Source organism: Musa acuminata, chromosome BXJ1-2, assembly GCF_036884655.1.
Source record: "Musa acuminata AAA Group cultivar baxijiao chromosome BXJ1-2, Cavendish_Baxijiao_AAA, whole genome shotgun sequence".
In the NCBI taxonomy this organism is placed as follows: domain Eukaryota; kingdom Viridiplantae; phylum Streptophyta; class Magnoliopsida; order Zingiberales; family Musaceae; genus Musa; species Musa acuminata.
In genome coordinates this window covers 29,948,538-29,968,892 of record NC_088328.1, presented here as the reverse complement: position 1 = coordinate 29,968,892, position 20,355 = coordinate 29,948,538, and the positions used below count along the sequence as shown (strand labels likewise).

The following is a 20,355-nucleotide window of genomic DNA, read 5'->3' as shown; positions in this document are numbered from 1 at the left end:
CACATTATTGAGCACAACCCCGGAAACAATCTTGCATGAAACTTGATTACATCATATAATCGAAAACTATAATAATAATAATATTAAATCTGTTGGTGAACCTTTATGTCGTGGGCGGCTGAGGTGTCAACACGGTTTGATCCAGTCCCGAATGTGTCCACGCGAATGGTGTCAACGTCGGGTTGGGTTGGGTCCAAGCATCGTCTCCCAAGTGTGATTCTCTCTCGACGAGTTGATGTTGCTTCGTTATCGGTTCCTATACAAAGGTCGAGGTCGGGATGAGGATTTCCCAACTTGACCCCTCCGAAATTCAAGTCAATATTAAGTAGAGTTAGGGGGAGTTGAGTATTCCCACCCATCCTGATCAAGGAAGGTTAGTTTTTATATCTACTAGGATGAGTTGATCGTACCGGGTTAATTAATTACGGTTGGTTTCTTGGGCACTCGGCTTAAGCTTCGATACGAGTGCCGACTGAACTACACAAATCAGCACCACACGACACCTCCTTGAGCTTTCTGGGACGAGTGTACCGTGATGATATCATTCGTGCAGAGGGAATGACGAGCGACCGTCTGTCACATGTGTTACATGTCACATTAAACTTGAAGTTTCACGTGGATGATATCAAAATATGTCATATCAAAACCCTTTTGTCTTCTCCAGTTTTATCTAAAGAATACGTTATCAGTACTTAGCAGTTTTGTTCACCAAACAATTTCCATACTTGCATTTTGCTTGCCCACTTGAAATTGTGGCCATGATTCATCTCTTTTTTTGCTTTTGTTCTTTTATGCGTCCGTTGAATCCTTCCCCTAACGCGACCACAAGCGTCATCCTGTGGCTATGATTCGCCACTTGTCAGTATTGTGTTCGTGTAACGATACTTGCATCGAGTCCGTTCCGCTAACGCTACCCCAAACGTCAGAAATTTTCCCCAAAGCTATCCGATAAGCGGTAGCCGTCTGTTAGTAATGGCGTCCGCTTCCTTCTCTTTCGTCGCGCCGCCGCTCGCATCGGCCAACTCTCTCCTCCACGGCCGCGCTACCCTCGCGTTCCCATCTTCCTCCCATAGCGCTTCATGGAGTTCGAGAAGGCGCCGCGGCCACCTCCGCCTTCTCGCCCAGGGTGCCGACCTCCTCGGCGACTTCGGCGCCCGCGACCCTTTCCCGGAGGAGATCGAGAGCAACTTCTGCGAGAAGGTCCTCGGCAACACCGACACGATGCACCGCATCTTAATCCCCAACATATCCGCCCTCTCCCTCGCCCAGATGAGCTGCGAGCCCATCTCTTCCTCTCAGCCTCCAATCTCGACTGAAGACGCCGAGAAGCTCCTCAAGAAGGTAACTCGAGAATTCTCTCTCCGAGAAATTCCAATCTTGAAGTTCAAAGGTTTCATCTTCAAGAAAATTTTTTCCCTTGGCTCTCTCCGCGTGGAAGAGCCGTGGGTCAAGGCAATCCAAACCTTGAATTTGTCTTTGAATACCAAGGAACTTCTCTTGTTCTGAGTCAATTTTATCGTGATTGTATGATTTTTTTTCCCTCTCTAAATTGGCAATTTAAGAATCGAGAGCTGATTTCTTTGGACTCAGCTTTTAAGGTCAATTATTCCATCACACCGGGTCATGACACATCACTTGAGAAATCTTGATTGTTTCACTTAACCCTACCTAAAGTTAGTTGTTTTACATTTCTCCGGATGCTTCAGATTTTATCTGGATTAACCAGGTGGTTGGCTGGAGGCTAGTGGATGGTGATGGAGGGAAAAGAATCCACTGCCTATGGAAGGTGAGAGATTATGGATGTGGAGTGCAGCTTATCACTAGGATTTATTGCGTTGCAGAAGTTGCAGGGCATTTCCCTAATCTTCATTTGGAACAACCCAATCAAGTTAGAGCAGAACTCTGGACAAATTCAATAGGTGGGTATACAAAATTCTCTTTTGTGCATATCGGTGTCCTATTTCCTTGTTAGTTGGTTTCTTGCTTGTTCCACTGGAAAAGGTGATTGAATCTGATTCTTGGCTGATAAATTGGCATTACTCATGCAGCACTTTGAAGTATTAGGATATATTTGTAGCCCGCACTAGCGATCATCTAGAATTTTTTATACTGTCCTCTGGTAGTTTAGCAACATTTGTAGTGTTGGCTTGTCTATCTAATTAACACAGCACACTTTATATAGACTGCCACTTTGTCATCGTTCTTTTTTGTTTTGTTAGCAACAACTTGAGATGCACTTGGAAATTGTGGGTATGTTTACGTTGATCATTTTATTTAATATAATTTTCTCCAAGTAATTTATTGGATGGCTACTAGATGTCAATCATCAAATTTGAATTTGATGCCTGTTGCAGTATATGCTGCATATGACATAAAGTTTTCAATTTTTTATATTTTTGGATAGTGTTTTCCGTTGTTAATTTTACAGAATTTACTGCTATCATCAAAATTGGCAACTTCAATCTTGATCCTTGGTAAATATTGGCCTTCATAGTCTGAATAATGATGAATTGGTAGGTGTAATCCAAGTTCATTAGTTGGTTACTTGGTTATTTATATGAAATAGGCAAAGTTGTTTCTTTTGTCCTATATGTTCGATTTTCAGGCATCATGAACTGTGTTTTTTGGTTAAGTTTGGTTTTACTACCTATATGCCATATTGGGCAGGAAGTTTGTTATGAAAATACAATACAATTGCATTTTGGAAGTGTGCACATATGATGATTGGGACAACTCTTACTAAATTGCCAATGAAAATAATTCTATTTGCATATTCCTTTAGTTGTTATCTGGATTCTGCATGCATGCATTTATTTTTATTCTGCACACTTCAATAAAACCAATTGAAGGAAAAGTAAAACCATCGAAATAGATTATGTAGTTGTTCTCCTTTAGATTGATATCCTCTTCTCTGGCCTCCCCTTCTCCCTTCAGCATTGTTGAGATGTTCGTCAGGGCTGCTGCTGCACAATGCAGGCATGAATGGTGATAGGGCATAACTGCTGTTTAAGAGGACCAACAATGCTCTCACGAACTCTATTGCATTATTTTTAGATTATCCTACACAGCTATTGTTGTCATGTTCATTGCCGATGTTAGATAAAAAGATAATATAATTCCTGAAGAAAGCAATTATTTTCTTTAACTCCTCAAGTCAAACTTTATTGACTCTATATTGCTTGCAGGTGGTTTGAGTATGAATGACTTTATTGTAGCAGCTAGAATAGATCAGATCAAGACACTAGATCTTCTTCCAAAGAAGAGGATATGGGCATAATCATGGAATATGCCATCATATTCTCAGGAGTATTTGACAATTACATTTTTCCTACAACAGCAACCAATTATGGAAGATGTTTCAATTCTTATTATTGTTCAAGATTCTGCTCTGTTTCTGACGAGATTCTTGAGTTCAAGCTTCAGCATCTTTCATGATACCACTTCTAATGTAAATGACGGTCAACTGTTGCATGATAAATTTGATTTTATGAAATTCGATATGGTTGAATCATGAGCTGAATCATAGGTTACTGGTTGTTGATGCTACCTCATTCTCAGAAAACAGAACAAGGAAATATTAATATTGTAAAGTGCATTGTCCACCATCTCTGCCTAGAAAATGAAATTCTTTTTTTTCTCAACTTTTTTGGTACCTCCACTGAAGAATTATGCATTAACTTATTCTGATCACTGGCTAGCATGTTGTTTAAAACATATTGATTAGTATTCTTATGGCGAATTAATTCTTCCATGACTAAAGGAACTTTCTCTTTAGTGTCTCTCTTTGGTTTCTGCATGGTACTGCTATGGTCTAACTCTTACATTAGTCAACTTTACAACTCATTGTAAGCAGCAAGTATAATGTTGAATAATTTTGGCACTTGGAATAGCTACATAGATAGATGAATACTTGTTGGAATCCTAGCTTGTTAATGTCATTTGCAGACTGATCTAGCCAACTTCTAAGGTTTTATTCAATCATTAGCTGGTGATAAGATTCTCTGTTGTTAGGCCTATTAGTCCATAGTAATTTTTGTTGTGAATATGATTTGAACAAATTGTTAGCCACATCCTTCTTGAAGTTTGTCCAACATTTTCATAGAGCATATAGGAGGTATGTGAGTGCAACTTTCCATGGCTTTGTAATATTTTCAATGATGTAACTTGAATTGTACTTGATCAAATTGAAGTAATCAACATCAGCATAACAAAGCTATCTAATTTTTGTATACAAGGATAGATTAAAAATTATGACTTAGGAAAGAAGGAAGAGAGCAAATTTTCATATTGTTTGGTGGGGCACAGGAGGACCTGTCAAAGATGAGTTGTTGTCCAAAGATGTTTAAAATGCATTATTCATAGTATTGGTGATGGAAATTTGTCCAGAAGCTTAATTTGTTTATTACTGAACAAGCTTGCTAATGACATTGCAAACATATTACCAGTTTAGTTATGAAGTCATATTTGAGAATCTAATCGGACAGCAAGAAATGGTTATAAGAATATTCCACCTCAATCTAATATGTTCCTTGGTCACTCAAGTTACTCAAAATAGTAGTTGAACCATCTATAGGAAAGGTATGGAATCTATGTTTGCAAGTCATGGCCAACTCCATAGGAGAACTGACCTGTTGATAGGTCTAAACAATTGACACAAAATATTCAATATTAAATTAATGATCATAGACTCATTTAGCCTCATCAATCAATTCGATTCTCATCTAATCCAAACATAGTATAGAATTAAACCTACTATGGTGTCATAGGTAGACTTTCCTACTTGGCCTTCTATCTAATATTAGATCAATTCAAACACCATTTTTTATGATCCAACCTATATTGAATCACTAATCCAAAATGTTTAACCTACTAGCCTGTAAATCAACCTGATTCTTCTCCCATATTCAATGTAGTATTAAGCTAGGACTTTACAACACAAAAATCCACACAAGTTTCTATATTTTCATTGTTAATTTTCAAGTGCTCTTCTAGTCACTTATGCTATGCATGAACAATTTTGGTTAGGTATGTGTTGCATGCTTTTGAAGCTGTCACAGAAGTGCTTTGACCCCTTGTGATGGTTACATGGAGTAGCAGTCTTTTTCTTGCTTCTTGCCTAAGTTATATCCATGATTGTTCCTCTCTTAATACAAGGCTACTCTTTAATTTTCCTAATTGACTCAGTCCTGATGACAGGTGAAGGTTAACTGTTAGCTGCTTAAAACTTGTCTCCATTATTAGGTTTTTTGATGAGGCAGATGTTTCAGTTGCAAACTTCAGCCTTTTGGATAAACTTGTTCTGATGCATCCTTTTACTCAAGATGTTTGATGTCTTCATCAGCCTGCCCCATTACAAGTTGTACTTATTCGATGTTTGGCATCCTTGAATGGACAGATAAACTGTGGGCCATTTCTCATACCCTTTTCTAATGTCTCAAATTTTTTGAGTAGTTTTAGCTCATTGTTTTCTGAGTCCTTGAGAAATGTTGAGCTTAATTTGCTAATGATGACTTGTGATGATCTCAACAAAGTAGTTGTGCATCTTCCTAATCTCAGCTGCAGGACTTACCTGCTACCTGGAAAACAAATAGGGATTCCTGGAACTTGATTGACTGGGAAATTGATTGAGCTGATGTATCGCCATCTATCTGAATACCTGTCAGCATTTGACTTGAACTTGGGTGACATCATTCAGATGTAGAAAACTATTGTTATTCTTTGACACACTCTTCACAACCACCTGCTGTTATTGTTGTCATTATCTATCATTAACACAAATCCTGCCATCCTAAAACCTTAAGCTTTTGGGGTTATTTGTCATCTAATAGAAAACTTTTATCATAATATATGTTTCTATAATGTAAATATATGATTTTATTTTCTTAAGAGTCTATGCCTTTGGGATTATGAATCACTCCCTTTTTTCTTCCATTATGTATCATTTGAGTTTTAGAGAACATTGGTGATTTCATTGGAATCACTCTCGAAAGTGGAGGATACTATCACCACCATTTTTTTTTTGCCTCAAGTAGCATCAATGGTCCAATGATCCTAATCCTAAGAATTGTAGTAATAGTGCTGAAAAGGAAAAGAAATATTTGTAACAGTACTTGTTAGAGCAATCCATGCTGTAGTAAGCACAAAAGTCGTCTTATCATGTACTATTTGTGCCTTTAACGACCGACATCACATGAGAAGGTCCCCCTTGCGAAGCAAGCCGAGGGAGGACAAGAATTGAATGATATGTGCCGAACGGGCTTCTTTCCCTCTTGCTTGATTCAATCCAAACCACGCCATGTGCGTTCCCCGTCTTTCAAGCTATGGATTGCACCTTCGAGCTCGACCATTAATGCGATGGCCGATGGTCAGACCTCAGCACGATTACTCCCATCAGATTCTTATTAGTGGATCGAAGGGAGGAGAGATGTGCTCCATGGCATGCTTACATCTTAAAATCGAGAGATTTCGAGTCAAACTAGCAGATCAATGAACCTATTAAATCATGGGATCTTAGTTTAGGATTTGCGAGACTAGTTAGATGACAAGTATTTGCCGTAGCATGACACTTTTGACTGGGTTCTTGTATGCTACGTTTGTTCTTTGTGATCTCCATCTGCATGCCGTGGAAATCGAGTTGATGCTCACTTCTTCCCCAAGTTAAGAACAGTGTCAGAGTTCTCATAGTTTAGCCTCCTCGATCTCCACGATGGACGGGCATCATAATCACATATGGGATCTTATCGGGAGACGATTGAGACGTAAGAATTGGAAGAATGGGAGATTGAGACGTCGGACTTGGAAGATTAGAAGATCGAGACTTGAGGATCGATAGGTGGCGGTCTTGGATAGAGATCGGAAGACGTCTAGTATTCATCGCGTTAAAAGTCGTGCCATGTTCTCCATGATCCTGATCTGACGGTCGCGGAAGACTCCACGACGGCCTTTAATTATATTACGACGACCAAAAAATGACATTTGCAGCGACACACCTGAAATTTTTACAGAAATGACATCAAAAAAATATTTACTGTCATCAATAAAAAAAAATTGTTCATATCCAAAAAAATAAATTAACCGAAAAAGAGAAATCCCATCGGATATATTAAAAATATGTAGGAACCTTTTTTTTGTTATTTATATTATATTTTTAATTTTCGGAGTTTGGACGGTGGGTGATGCAGTGAACGATGGCGGACGGCGGTGACGGGACTCGTGGGCTCACGAGAGAACCACGTGGATGCTTCCGGTTCTGATGCTGCGGCAAACGGGGCACGACTCGGCGGTGTCGTCGCAGGCGTCGCAGAGGCAGAGGTGGCGGCACGGGACGAGCACAACCGAGGCTGGACGACGCCGGCACGTGCGGCACGCGTGCTCGGGCTCGGCATGGCCCGGGTTTACGTTGGCCGACTCGGCGTCCTCGGCTGGCAGGGGGTCTCCGCACCCGCCCGGATTCCCCTGGGGCGCCGTCGCCGCAGTGGCCGCGGCGTGTTGGAGTTGGGCGTGGAGTGAGGCGGCCGTCACCTGGTCCGCCATGGCCTTGGCTTGCCACGCCATCGACTCGGTTCGGAGGCGGGCGAGGCGGTCCTCGAGCTCGGAGCTCCGCAGCGCCTCCCGCTCCACCTCTGCCTCCTTCTCCCGCAACCTCCGGGCAGCCGACTTCTCCGCCGCGCCCAACAAAGCCCCGTAGTGCTTCTGCCGCTTCTCTGCCAACGTCCGCTGCAGTTGCTCTCCCTTCCTCACAAGAAAACCAAGGCTTGTGAGCCAAAGGAAAACCAGGGACTGTGAGAACAAGGAGGCCGAGAAGGAAGGGAAGGGAGCGTATACCTGGGCGTGGAGGAACTGTTCGATTTCGTCCTTCTGTTGATTGATCTGTGCGGCGAGATCTTCGAAGAGAAGGGAGGAGAAGAGAGACGAGGAAGCAGGAGAAGATGAACATAGAAGCGGGTTGGACTGGTTCTGGCTCTGATGCTGGTTTTGGTCTCCGAAAGCGAGACGGAGGCCGGTGGAGACGAGGGGACGGGGGAGTGTTCGGAGCTCGGCGAGGCTCACAAGCGTCGGTGGCGGGAGGGGTGCAGAGACGGGGAGCGGCTGCAGGGAGAAGAGGTTGACAGGCTGGCTCTGCTGCGGCATCGAAGCCATTGGAACGCTCGTGACCTCCCTGCCCCGCTTCCTCGGATTCCCATTCGCTGAACACGGAACACATCCAATCTCAGAAACCTATACAACAATCGCAGAGCAACAACGATCGAGATAATAACAGAAACGGAAGCCACCCCGGGTGGCTCACCTCCATTGGCGAAGAACACCAGGGACTGATCAAGGAAAAGGGGTTCCATTTCCTTCGCCTCCAGCTCGCTTCTGCATCGACCCGCCGGTCATAAATCACCAAAACCATCCATCAAAAACCCAACTTGGCAAAGAAACCAAAAGTCAGATGGCCAAAAGAATCATCAAAATCCGAGCTTGACGCAGAGATACCCACCCATTTAGTAGCAGAACGTTGGAACGGTATTGGGCTTGAACTGCCATTGCAGTACCGGACGATAAAGAAGATATATGCGGAAGGAAGCGAGCAAAGAAGGCGGATTCGCAGAGCAGAGTAGGGGAGAATAAAGCAGAAAGAAGGGGTATGATTAGAGCAACGGAAGGAAGGAAGGAAGGCAGGCAGGCAGGCAGGCAGGTTCTCGGCCTCTCCTCTTCTTCGCTTCACTGCGCTCCGTTGTTTCGCACCCACCCACGCTTTTAGGCGACAGCAAAAGAAGAAAGCGAGAGAGGCGCTCGTAGCGAACAAATCAAAGGAAGACGGACTTCGCCCTTTTTATGCTCTCCCTCCCACGCCTTACGCGTACGCACTTCAACTTTCTTTTCTTTCTTTCTGTGTTTTTGGGGGTGGGGGGGATTAATTAACATTAAATCATCCCGTAATCGGAGATTTAATTGATTAAGCTGTGATTCGATTCCAAATCTTAAAGGATAACGAGGCAAGTAATGGAAACGAGGGGTGATTTTTCAGATTCATCCTTTGAAACTTTGGAAATAGCGTATTTGTCCTTCCAACGCTTAATAGAGAGAATGGACGTCTTGCGTATACATCCTTCGAATATTTAAATCCTCAGTGTACATCACTTTCTTTAGCATCCATCCATCCATCCCATAAATTCGTATCGATCATTACTAATCATAGTTACAGGTGGATTCGAAATTAAATTATTTTTTAAAATTTATAAGATATTTATTTTATTTGAGTATTTGATTCCTTATAGTATAAATTTAAATTTATAAAGGCTACTTAAAAATATCAATTTATGAATTATGGATATTATTTTTGATGTCATCAAAACGACGAAGATTGGTTATAATGATATATCTCTAAACTTTTGAATTTTATCAGGATATAGAATTTATATATTTTTTTTATTTGGATGATTAATTATAGATTTTCTTAATTAATTCTAACTTTTTAAAAATTTTCAAAGATAATATATACCATAGTTATCAAATCAAATCAAACATTAAGTTGATCGACTATTAATGTTTTGAAGGTATTGGCTAGCTTAGCTGATAAAAAATTAAACATGACTCTCAACTTTGTCGCTTTCACCTTATCGAAAAAAAATTCAAAGCTTCGATTTATTAGAACATTAATTAGATAGATAGATCAATTAATCGAATAAAAATATATGAATAATATTAAAAAATAATTCTAGAATATAGTGGATGAGAGCCTATGCTATTAAAAAAATCAATAAATAAAGAGTTGAGAATATTTATTTTAGGTTCAAAAATTAGAGGATCAAGTTAGTCAATCATACAATTATAAATCCGATAGAATGAGAAAAATAGCACGATCAGTGGTAGAAGATGAAAGAGGACTCGTTTAGGTTGGTTTCAAAAACCAATTGTTCCTTTAAACTAGTCTTCTTTTTTTTTTTTTGACAAATCACAAAAACAACTTTTATTTCCTTTTGATCTGTTTGCTATCTATGATAATTGGCATCTGGAGATGAAACCCTTCGACCTAATTTTAATCTTACTTGGTTGATAGAATGTGTATTAGTTTGAGAGTGATGCCTAATCGAAAACAATGACGTCCATCTCTATTCTTGCCAAAGAAGACGAGCAATTCAAAGTGCAATTTGCGGCCACATATGCGAATCAACGCGTGCTTTTGAATTGTCATTGTCTGTATTAGTTTTCACACTAAAGGATCTCGTCATACATACATACAAAACAATATTTTTGATCTGCCTTTTTCGGTTTAATTTTTTTGAATTATTTTTGTCCGTATTATTTTTCACACCATGAATCGATTGAAGAGTTGTCGAATGCTCAAAATAATATTTTAATGCGGTCCAGCTTGATGATCTTGATATGCTTCAATTATCCTATCAAGAAAACCAATCAAATCTTTGTTTCTTTTTTATTCTTAAAAAAAATTAAATCTCATCTTCGTCGTTTATCCTTTGTAAAAATACAAAAAAAATAATATAATCAGTTTGGTAATATGTTTTTTTACCATATTATGAATATTTTCCTTTCTTTTCTCAAATCATGAGTATGTTTAGTAATATATTCATGCTAATGGGTTTTGTCCATATCAAGATTATATACACAATCTTATCTTTAAAATACATGTACATATATTATGGTTTAAATCTTAATTATCAAGATTGTAAAAAGGCAACACAACACACAATGATGCAAGCTTTACTATAATAGCCGAAGGTATATTACTTGGACTGACTAAAGGAATAAAATTCACATTTTAGTTAACCTCTTAACATAAAAGAAGGAAGAACTCACTATCTTCACCTACTGTTGTAAGTGCAGCTCACATATAATGGAATTATTGCACTAAGTCAAGCACATACAAGAAAAGATATTATATGGGCCCAACTCTTACGAGCTTCACACGTGCTGTGGAGGACTCCTCGCCACCACCACCACCACCTTCCTCTTTCTCCACAGTCATCTTACGATCTTCTCCGTTCTCATGTCTATCTGCACAATTCAGGGACTCATCTGCACCCGACCGACCGTCATCACATAGCAAAGCAAAGGGAGAGAAGTTGGTGGCAAGAAATTAAAAGCTGTGTTGGTGGGAAGCGAGGAGGTAAAGATCAAATCGATGGCTGTCAGGGTTGGGATTTTTGGAGCCCACCACATCGGTAGAAAATAAAATATTATCTGCATCCACAGAGTCTCCATCTTTCATGTTCAGCTGTTGCAAATTACGTGGGGAAGCAGCCCACAACTTTGAGTCACTGTTGGTGTCAGCTTCTCAGAAATGGACCATTCAACTCTGTGTTTGCCCTGTGGTGGTTCTCTACTGTGACACTCTCTCTTCCTTCCTTTGTTTAACCACCAACTCGATCATCCAACCAATGCATATATTTATGTATTCACATGCCCCACTCTTCCATCCATCACAACAAATCTCATATGAGATGGGAGAACAGAAGATATGAATTATGCAGTATGAACATATAAGAAAAGAAAGGTGGGTGTCATATACACAGCACTTTTCTTGGCCTTATTATGATGCCACGAGGATTCGGAGCTGCAAAAATACATGTACCATAAAGGTTGGTGATCGATCATGTGTGGCCACAAGCATTAAAATCCTCTACGGCACCACATCCATTTGTTGTGGACAAACCAACTACTAAATTGTAGGATGCACGTATTGATCAAGTATAAAACTTGTCGTGTTCTTATCGAGTCCATTTGCATCTTCTCATGTATCTAATCTTTAGTAGAGAGGTGTCCATTTCCATATACTTGATTCCAAGAACCCTGGGAAGAGGCTCATGTTCACTGGTGGTGAAGCTGAAGAGAAATTTGAGGCTTCCATATCAACTGTTTCACCTTGTGCAACATGAAAAGCACTTCACAGGCAAGACTGCTTGATTCAGCCATTCACAGAGAGAGTAAATTGGAGACAAAGGAACACAGCTTTTATCACATCCATTCAACAACCTTCTGGACTCTGCAACCAGTAAAATTGAATGCCATACGCAACTTGAAAAAAGAGCACCCATATCATGTGATACTGTGATTGTACTTCATTGCAGCATCTGTGTTGATGTAGGAGGAGGAAAACAATTGCCTTGTCTCTCTTTTCACCAATATTTCTCTTCGGTTGGATGCCCTTACTAAAAGCTTTTGACATTCCAACAGTTAAAAGGTAACTCCAAGGATCCTTTTTCTTTTCTCATCTTTTTTTCTCTTTCTCTGGTTATCATCTAAGTTCTGATAAAGGATGCTGCCAAGTGCAGAAGTCTCATGTGACAACTTTAACCACAGACTTGCTTTACTGCCACGAGAGAAGGTGGAGAAACAGGCTCAACTTCCACTGCACAACATACAATGAAGACCAAAACACTGGTCAGTGGTTAGAGTGAAATAAACACCAAAGAAATAGAAGAAACCTTATCTTGGGTTTTATTTTGAGGAGAAAATTTACTAAGATGTCAGGAAGTCATGTCTTAGCAAAGTAGTACAAACACAAAAGCAGTAGTCATATCCATGCTCCCAAACCAGCAAAGTATTTTGCTGCCAGAAGGGGGGTACCAATCCGCCTTTCCTTTGCCTCCACGCTGCCTCGACTTTGGCTGGCTTCTCCCCCTCTTAATGCTATCATGCTCTCCTCACCCACCTATAGACTGCACACATCCCTGTTCCCTCTGACATCTCCTCCTCTCTCGAGCCACCATTAATGTAACCTTTCTGAGTGAGAAGAAGAGCATCCGCTCTCTTCCTTCCGTTGCTTCTCCTTGGATGGCAACCGGAAGCTTTACTTTTCCACCAACTTTCTAACAGTAATTAATGTAGCAAGGTCTTTATCCATGGATTAAGTCGGGGAGAGCACATGAGATCGATCAATCTCTCTCTCTGTCTGTCGACAGTGTAGAGGACACCAAACCAAATATTATTTATCACTGAAACTGTGGAATATCTTGAAAGTGATACCTGCACAGTGAAATGAGGTGGGGCTTCACTTCACCGGCATCTATTGGGAAGAAGCTTTCTTCCCAATAGATTTATCTCAGAGAACATTTATAATGGCATGGTCAGTGTGTTGGCCACAGTAACTCTTGGTTAGAGTTGTGGACCAACCTCTGGATGCTGCCATAGACAAACCTAGAGAGCATTCATTATATTGAAGCTGGAGAGCTGGAATCATGGGGAAGGAATGAAGAAAAAGACAAGTTGATGCCTTGATTGCTAGGTGACAATCTTGCTATTATAATATCTTTTGATGTATCCTCAGGGAAATCAGGACTGATTTAACTCTACTCTGGCAATCCAGGCTGAAGGCACAAAAAGAAAAAAGTTAATTAAAGACCATAAGAAAAAAAAAATTAAGTGAAATTTAAGGATTAACTTGAGCTAAGAAAAAGCTTGTTTAGTCCAAGAACTTAGATCTGGCTATCTTCTAATAAATTTTGGGATTTCAACCATATATTGTCTCCTCATCTAATCAAAAGTTGGGCAGCTAACTTATGATCAGCTGTGTCTGAAAACTGAAAAATTCAGATATTGGTCTCATATCCTTTCTTCTAAAGCTATAAATTCACTTTGTAAATAAAAATGTTAATCTATCACTGTCATCCACATTTAATAATATGTAGGAGTTGGTCAATCTGCACATTCATCAACTTTAGTAAAATCACTTCCACATCACAGCAAAATTAGGTTAAGCTAATTCAATACGATTTCGTTGTCACCTGTCATCAAGCAAAATATCCAAAGTGAAATTGGCTTGCTCTTGTGATGTTTGATCTAATTCTTCCTAATTGCATGTTCTTGTCATGGGATATGTTCATCTCTATCTTCTTATCTATCCCACTAAGTCCCTTTTTTGGCCATTGTTGACCAAAAATAGGGCCTTATTATTACATCTTTGAAGCCATAATGAAACTCAAAATGCCATGACTATTGAGCTTGGAATGTAGCAAGAGACAAGCATCCCATACCCCATTCTTCTAACCTTCCATTCCGTGACATATAACTAAATCAAAAAGATCATTTGGTGGAACATTGCTAGGCTTAAAAGGCTCTTAGACCAGATTTTGACTGAAAAGGATTCAATCCACACACGACAGATGCCACAGTAACAGCAAATGCAATTAGTGATTAATTGGCTAAGGTTTTTGACAAGAGAAGGTGGACATCTATCATTTCAGTGCAGCCTCTTTTATCTTGTATGAATGCTTATAACTTATTTGAATATATGTGCATGATGATCAGACTGAATAATCATTTAAATATTAGATGCACAAAAATCATATTAACAAGCAAGCTTAACAATTCATAACTGTGTTTTGTCTAGATAGCTATCATTTCAGTGCAGCCTCTTTATGGTCTTGTTTGAATGCCAAAACCTATTATATGTGAATGATGATACATTGAATGATCATTTACATATTAGATGCATCAAATTCATATTAAGAAGCAGAGCTTAGCGCCTGTCCAAATAATGTTGATAAGGTATAGGGAGAAATGGCAGGCATAGTATGATTCTTCACATGTAAATCTGAAACACTCCAAAAAGAGAAGAGTTAGGTATAAATGGTAGAAGAGAACATATCAAGAATCCCAGACAAATGAAGAAATGCATCAGCAGTCTAAATGGCTGTATGGTTACTTTGGAAGAGTCAGAAAGTTAGGACGCTGTTTTCCATCATAATTTGCTAGTCTAAAAACTACTGTGTTCCTCATTCAGTGCACCACCAACTAGTTAGGGATGACACCACTTTGAATGTAAGGTAGGTAGCTTTGGATTTTGATGTGCAAGCAACCAGGAACTGAAATGAAAGGAAAAGGAGCATCCTCGAGAGATGAAGGCACAAAGAAAACCATCATAAGTTTATTGCTAAAGTTGACAATCTGCAAAGTTGGAACACCTTTATTTCCATGGTTGCTTGAATTTTTATGTACTATGGAGTTGGAATACAGATGGTCACCTTCTGCAATTCCTATTTCACCTATTCCATTATAATATGTAATCATACACATGGAAAATGACACTGGATACTAATTCTTACTGGATAGCCTTTTATACCCTCAGAATATTAATCAAAAACCTAACATGGCCTGACAATGTTCCTTAGTTTGGCTCTCCTTGACTTCAAAAAGCTTCTCTAACATGGCTTCTCAACCACCTAAGAATCTGAAATCTAAACTTGGAAGCCTTACATCACACTGCTGTACCTAGGACCATTAAATGACAGAACGCGAACATGATTAGCCTCAGAAGTCAGACCACCAACCATCCTTTGAAACTTATCCAATCAATCATTCATTTCGTGCTAATTTGTAGTGCATAATCTATGGATAAACTTGCAAAAGAAACTGATGTCATCATGACAGATAGCTTAGATACCATGATATGCTAAGCACAGCAATAAGAGCCAGTGGCCAGAATGCAAATGGCCTTAATATACTCTTGATGCCACATTGGCATAGGTGTGGCATGGCAGTCCTCTTGTATGATCAAAATCATCACGTAGTATCATCACATTAACTGCTGGTTTAGGAAGAACTACACAACTCCTGTTGTATGACAATATAACTTAAGGCTATACCAACAAGATGCAGTTTCTGCAGCCACTTGGCTGATCAAAGTGCATAGCTCCACAAACACAGTTACTAATAGTAGGATTAGAAGCCCAAAATCATAGTGTCAAGGTTTTGTTAATCGGGTAGGGTACTTGTTGCCATATTAAGGTGATGAAGTAATTAATTTGCTAACGACATGGCAAAAGATTCAGTAATTTTACAAACATACTGTAAAAATAACAGGAACTAACCCATACCTGCAACAGCTGGAAAAGCATACCCACGGATGTACTTATAATCTAATATTTTTTGAATCAGCATTGTAAGAATTCCAAGAACAGATGCCCGATGGACGTGCAACAATACTGTAGAATTGCATCCAACAATAGTATGCATGCCTCCTTGGCTGCAATATCCATGGCCTTTGCTACTTCATCCCTTTAAAAAAAAAAAAAAACTGCACCAATCAAACTCAGCCTACCTATGAAGATCAACGCCTCCAGTAACAGCATTAGATTTCCAATATATTGTACAGTGATTGAGTCCATGATATACCATTGTGGGACCCAAGGATCCCACAACAATGACAATCAGATATTGCAAAATGTGAAACGGATGCTAATGGTACAAGGAATTCTCAGACCTGGGGAGTTTACAGGTAGGTTTTCTCTTCTTCGTTATCAACCTTCTCATGACATTGGAATTACATATGCACGATCATAAAGATCTAGTGATTGATACATGGAACAGCTAAAATAAAGAAAGCATCATCCTTGGTACACTAAATTTCAATCACTTCCTAATGAACTTCTTGTAAGCAGTCAGCGACATTCAAACCAACTAGCTAAGAAATTAAGGCATGTCCACAATAAAATTAGAGTCATAGCCGAGGTGATATACTTGAGTCATAATTCTGCAATTTGGCTGAGAGATGAGAACTGTGCTTTAATGTTCCCAAGAGTATCTTCATCAACGTGGACAGTTGCAGACATCTTAGATAGAGAATGAAAAGACAAAGTTACCACACTTTCTGATTCTTGCTTGGTCATTAACTGATTTTCACTTCTCAAATTACTAGATGCATCTGCAACAATATCCATCTGGTCTGACAGCTGAGATTTCATGTCTAAGCAAGATCTGAGATCTTCATCACTTTCTGCTCTACTCAACTTATTAATTAAGTGAGTCATTGCTGCACTTCTTTCATGGCGCCATTTCATGGTCTTTTTCGACCTTTGACACTCTTCATGATCATCTACGTCATCAACATGTGTTGAACTATCAACATGAATAAATTTTGCATCACGCAACTTGCTCAATTTCTGATCAATAAGGTCCCATATCCTCTCTCGCAAAACAGCAACTCTTTCAGAATCAGCTTTAAGCTTCATTTTAATCTCAGATACCAAATTTTCAGAAGAACTAGGACCAAATCTGGTCTGGTGACCGGGTTCAGTTCCTTCCATGATTGAGAGTGTTTCTTCCAGCAAATCGACATTTTCCATGTACCTATCAAGTGCCTCATTTTCAGCTTCAATATTTTGTTCAAAATGTTCTCTTAACTTCATAAACCTCCACTGGTTTATATCTGTTGCATCCTGAGACATTGCCAAGATCCTGAAGTCGTCAGCAAAAGTAACTGGAGCTTATCAGCAATTTTGAACAAATGACTACAAACAAGGACTATAGTCACAATACCTTCCTGGTAAGAGGTCTCTTTGTCCGTAAAATATTGGCAAAATTATTAGAAAGCTGCCTGAGTGAATTAAGTCTCCAAGAAGCCCTGAACCATTAAATGGTTAGACAATACTAACAAACAGCCATGTTAATAAATATTTTTTCTACATCCTGGATTTGCACAACTTACCCAATTGTAGACACATCATTTGATGGTTGTTCCACTGATATGGAACTAGAAACTGGTGGTTTGTCTGGTAAAATACCATTCTGTTTCAGAACTGTTGTATTTGCCCTCGAAGCAAGATTGACAAAAGTGAATATTAGTAAGAATATCATTAGTTCAACCCAGTAAGGTAACTTTATTGAAACATCAAAACAGTGCATAATTGTTCCATTTATTGAAATATCATAACAGCGCATAATTGTTCCATGTGGTCAGTGAGAGAAATTGTTTCATGGTGATCTCAAAGAAACAACAGTGATGCAGCTAAATAGTTAAAGAGGTTCAATTTTGTGATTCATTACTGATTTCTGCATTAATTTATCAGCGTACCATGAATATGACATGGATTTTCGGCTTTGGCACAACAACTCTTACATGATTGGAAGGGGCACCTACAAAAGCAATGTCAAGCCTCAACAAAAGTCCATGGAACAAAAAACCATATGGACACCATTATACTACAAAAAAAAAAAAAATCAAATTCCCAATAGCTTGATGCAATGAAAATTATTAGCTTAACAAATAACAAGAATTTAATGCACCTTCTAAAAGGACAAGTTTAATTTGCTTGATTACTTTATCCATTGGTTGCTTCCTAATGCAAAGATGTTGTGCCCCTTCTTCTAGATTTGAGTTCAGGGATGCGTCAGAGTTTTACTGTATGGTCACAAGAGATATGATGACAACGAAAAGTTCAGGAGAAACAATAGAACAAGAAGAACAAGAAGAGAAGACGAGAAAAACAGAAAGGAGAAAAGGAAGGAGTTGAAGAAAATATAGATTAGAGAAGAAGAAGAGAGAAAGAGAAGGCCGACCAGGTCTGATCCCAGGCTAGGTGTCCATCTCCAACAAGTGGTATTCAATGAACCCAATAATTCGAGTACTCAATACAAATCCAACTCAATATCAGGGGCACAAATACTAAAAACTGGAACCATGAAGTTATTGCACAGTATATGGATTCTCAATCCATACCTAATAAAGAAATACAAATATCCAACACTCAACCTGATACCCAATGAGAATATGATGGCTTTTGGATTAGGATCCATGCTTATATTTTCCAATTCCTTGATAGACTTGGACTCTTACTCAAACTGTATCTTGTCCTTAATGGTTTGAGTCCATTGAAACATATGACTTAGATTATATGAAAGATGACCCAAAGATTTGTCAGACTCCAGATTAGCATCAACCCGTTGCCTAGGCTTAGGTCAAAGAAAAAGAATGAAAAAGGAGGTAATTCAAAGCATGAGGCTCCCACTAATGCTGAAATAAGGTAGACTCGATGTACGCAAACTTTCCCCTACAAGCAAAGACTGGTCATAAAGGAATAATCTTACTGAAATGCCAAAGCATGCACTCTCAATGCCTGAAATTTGGTCAAGCTTTAAAAAAGAACTGCATGATACCCTAGTATTGGACCCTAAAGGAAACGACATATGTTCTGAAGTAAGCATGTCAGTTTATTAGATTATACAGAAAGTGGCTACATATCAGTTATCATGTCCAGCAATTACATCCTGATGAAAGAAAGTGACCAATTGACCAACTCTACCAAAAAGAAATGCAACATTTGGGAATCATAAGGATTACAACCTTTCCCCACACAAAAGTAAATCTCTGATCTAATCATTGTTATTCCTCATTTTGTTTCACATGTCCTTCATCTGAAATACCTTCCTAATTTTTTTTATTACTACCTTAACACATTTTGTAACTCAAAAAACTAAAGGGGCAAGCACATCAACCTAGAACGAGCAACATTGCCACACTTGATACACTTCGGTTTGTTGAGTCCTCGGAGGCTTGGCTTTGGCATTTCATAGGAACCAGGCTGTTGAGGTGTTGTGTTGCCATTTATGGCTGTGATGGCGATGATAGAGTCACCAATGTTGCTAATAGAGACAGGAGATGAAGAAGCCATGTGACTGATCTCTTCCAAAAGGCAGAGCTCCGAAATGAAACTGCACAGAATACAAAAAGATGAGAACAAGAACCAAATCGACACATGTTATGCAACACTATTCACATAGACCGCATACACATGCTAAGAAAGAATGACAGGACAGAAAAGACAGATATGCATCATGGCAACACTCGAGTTAAGAATTAGCTTAAACCATTTGCTTGGATTGCAGTAAGCCCCAAATTCCACCATAGCGTCACTCATGTGCCAGAAAGATTTACAAAGCTACCCTGCCTTACTACACTTAAACCTTAGTAGAAGAGAAGAAAAAGATAGGTCTGTTTGAGTGAGGAAGAACAATGCTATAGTTCTTTCCGTAGGGCACAAACCAACATCGCGTTTAGATCAATCATTCGACTCATACCAACGGGCTAGCCATGGAGATTCTCACTATCTAGACGAGTGCCCTGAAGGATTAGCCAGTTCTGTTGAAACAGAAGGGACCCGGTCCTAGGTTCAACAAAGAAAAAACTGAGGGACCAACAGATCCATTATGCAGTGCGAATATCCAATTCGATCCACCGGCCGCCTGGTGACATAACTTCCACACCCAAGCACTAAACGGGCGAAAGAACAAGAGAAGCGAGAGCGAGAGAGACGCACCTGTAGAGAAATGGAACTTGGTTGTGCTTCTACGATCTTGGGGTCCTCATCATCAGGAAGAAACCCTAACCCTAACAGAATAGGAGCAGTTTGTATTTTGGAAGGAGCGGTCCACCGCCACCAGAAGGGATGGCCGGTGGGGGCGAGAGTCGCTTTTAAAAGAATAATGGCGGATGGATGCAGTGATTACGAATCAGGCCTTTCTATGACCTGTCCCAAGTGTGACGCGTGGGGCTCGTATCAAGATTGAGTCCGGACAAACCGACTTGGATCCAAGCGGGACTTGACGAACGCAGTCGATCGATTGGGTTATTGC

At 39.6% G+C, this 20,355-nt stretch overlaps 3 protein-coding genes across 7 annotated transcripts; 1 reads left to right on the top strand and 2 right to left on the bottom strand.

Annotated features, from left to right (window-relative positions):
• Positions 1–847: 847 nt before the first annotated feature.
• Positions 848–3,511, top strand: LOC135608743 (probable pterin-4-alpha-carbinolamine dehydratase, chloroplastic). The gene is made up of 3 exons (XM_065101782.1): positions 848–1,341; positions 1,727–1,919; positions 3,186–3,511. The coding sequence occupies exons 1-3, from the start codon at positions 973–975 to the stop codon at positions 3,275–3,277; spliced, it is 654 nt and encodes a 217-aa protein (XP_064957854.1). The 5' UTR covers positions 848–972; the 3' UTR covers positions 3,278–3,511.
• Positions 3,512–6,487: 2,976 nt separating this feature from the next.
• On the bottom strand, positions 6,488–8,808 carry LOC135608732 (probable BOI-related E3 ubiquitin-protein ligase 2). 3 transcript variants are annotated; one of them, XR_010485630.1, is made up of 5 exons: positions 8,483–8,808; positions 8,288–8,358; positions 7,825–8,186; positions 7,121–7,731; positions 6,488–6,989 (listed from the first exon to the last, which is right to left on the bottom strand). XR_010485630.1 is itself a non-coding variant. In XM_065101776.1 (4 exons), the coding sequence occupies exons 2-4, from the start codon at positions 8,334–8,336 to the stop codon at positions 7,219–7,221; spliced, it is 924 nt and encodes a 307-aa protein (XP_064957848.1). In that variant the 5' UTR covers positions 8,337–8,410; positions 8,483–8,808; the 3' UTR covers positions 6,894–7,218. The 3 variants fall into 3 exon arrangements, 2 of the variants coding, with proteins under 2 accessions (XP_064957848.1, XP_064957841.1); XM_065101776.1 differs by having other exon boundaries at positions 6,894–7,731; positions 8,288–8,410; XM_065101769.1 differs by having other exon boundaries at positions 6,894–7,731.
• A 2,650-nt stretch (positions 8,809–11,458) lies between these two features.
• LOC135608719 (uncharacterized) lies at positions 11,459–20,317 on the bottom strand. Of its 3 annotated transcripts, XR_010485629.1 has the most exons (8): positions 20,040–20,317; positions 19,219–19,434; positions 17,798–17,859; positions 17,432–17,522; positions 17,263–17,347; positions 16,465–17,162; positions 15,822–16,002; positions 11,459–12,355 (listed from the first exon to the last, which is right to left on the bottom strand). XR_010485629.1 is itself a non-coding variant. In XM_065101755.1 (6 exons), the coding sequence occupies exons 2-6, from the start codon at positions 19,392–19,394 to the stop codon at positions 16,470–16,472; spliced, it is 1,107 nt and encodes a 368-aa protein (XP_064957827.1). In that variant the 5' UTR covers positions 19,395–19,434; positions 20,040–20,314; the 3' UTR covers positions 16,049–16,469. The 3 variants fall into 3 exon arrangements, 2 of the variants coding, with proteins under 2 accessions (XP_064957827.1, XP_064957833.1); XM_065101755.1 differs by lacking the exons at positions 11,459–12,355; positions 15,822–16,002 and having other exon boundaries at positions 16,049–17,162; positions 20,040–20,314; XM_065101761.1 differs by lacking the exons at positions 11,459–12,355; positions 15,822–16,002; positions 17,798–17,859; positions 20,040–20,317 and having other exon boundaries at positions 16,049–17,162; positions 19,219–19,358.
• Positions 20,318–20,355: the final 38 nt, after the last annotated feature.

Bases quoted from the DNA above. Each gene is read 5' to 3' on its own strand.
- LOC135608743 (XM_065101782.1), top strand. From the start codon at position 973: ATGGCGTCCGCTTCCTTCTCTTTCGTCGCGCCGCCGCTCGCATCGGCC. The intron at 1,342-1,726 runs GTAACTCGAGAA...TGGATTAACCAG, and splicing joins CCGAGAAGCTCCTCAAGAAG to GTGGTTGGCTGGAGGCTAGT. The intron at 1,920-3,185 runs GTGGGTATACAA...TATTGCTTGCAG, and splicing joins ACTCTGGACAAATTCAATAG to GTGGTTTGAGTATGAATGAC.
- LOC135608732 (XM_065101769.1), bottom strand. From the start codon at position 8,529: ATGGCAGTTCAAGCCCAATACCGTTCCAACGTTCTGCTACTAAATGG. The intron at 8,359-8,482 runs GTGGGTATCTCT...GGGTCGATGCAG, and splicing joins AACGTTCTGCTACTAAATGG to AAGCGAGCTGGAGGCGAAGG. The intron at 7,732-7,824 runs GTATACGCTCCC...CTTGTGAGGAAG, and splicing joins AACAGTTCCTCCACGCCCAG to GGAGAGCAACTGCAGCGGAC.
- LOC135608719 (XM_065101755.1), bottom strand. From the start codon at position 19,394: ATGGCTTCTTCATCTCCTGTCTCTATTAGCAACATTGGTGACTCTATC. The intron at 17,860-19,218 runs GTTGATGTGCTT...TTGCTTTTGTAG, and splicing joins GGCAATGTTGCTCGTTCTAG to GTGCCCCTTCCAATCATGTA. The intron at 17,523-17,797 runs GTACGCTGATAA...CAAATACAACAG, and splicing joins AAATCCATGTCATATTCATG to TTCTGAAACAGAATGGTATT.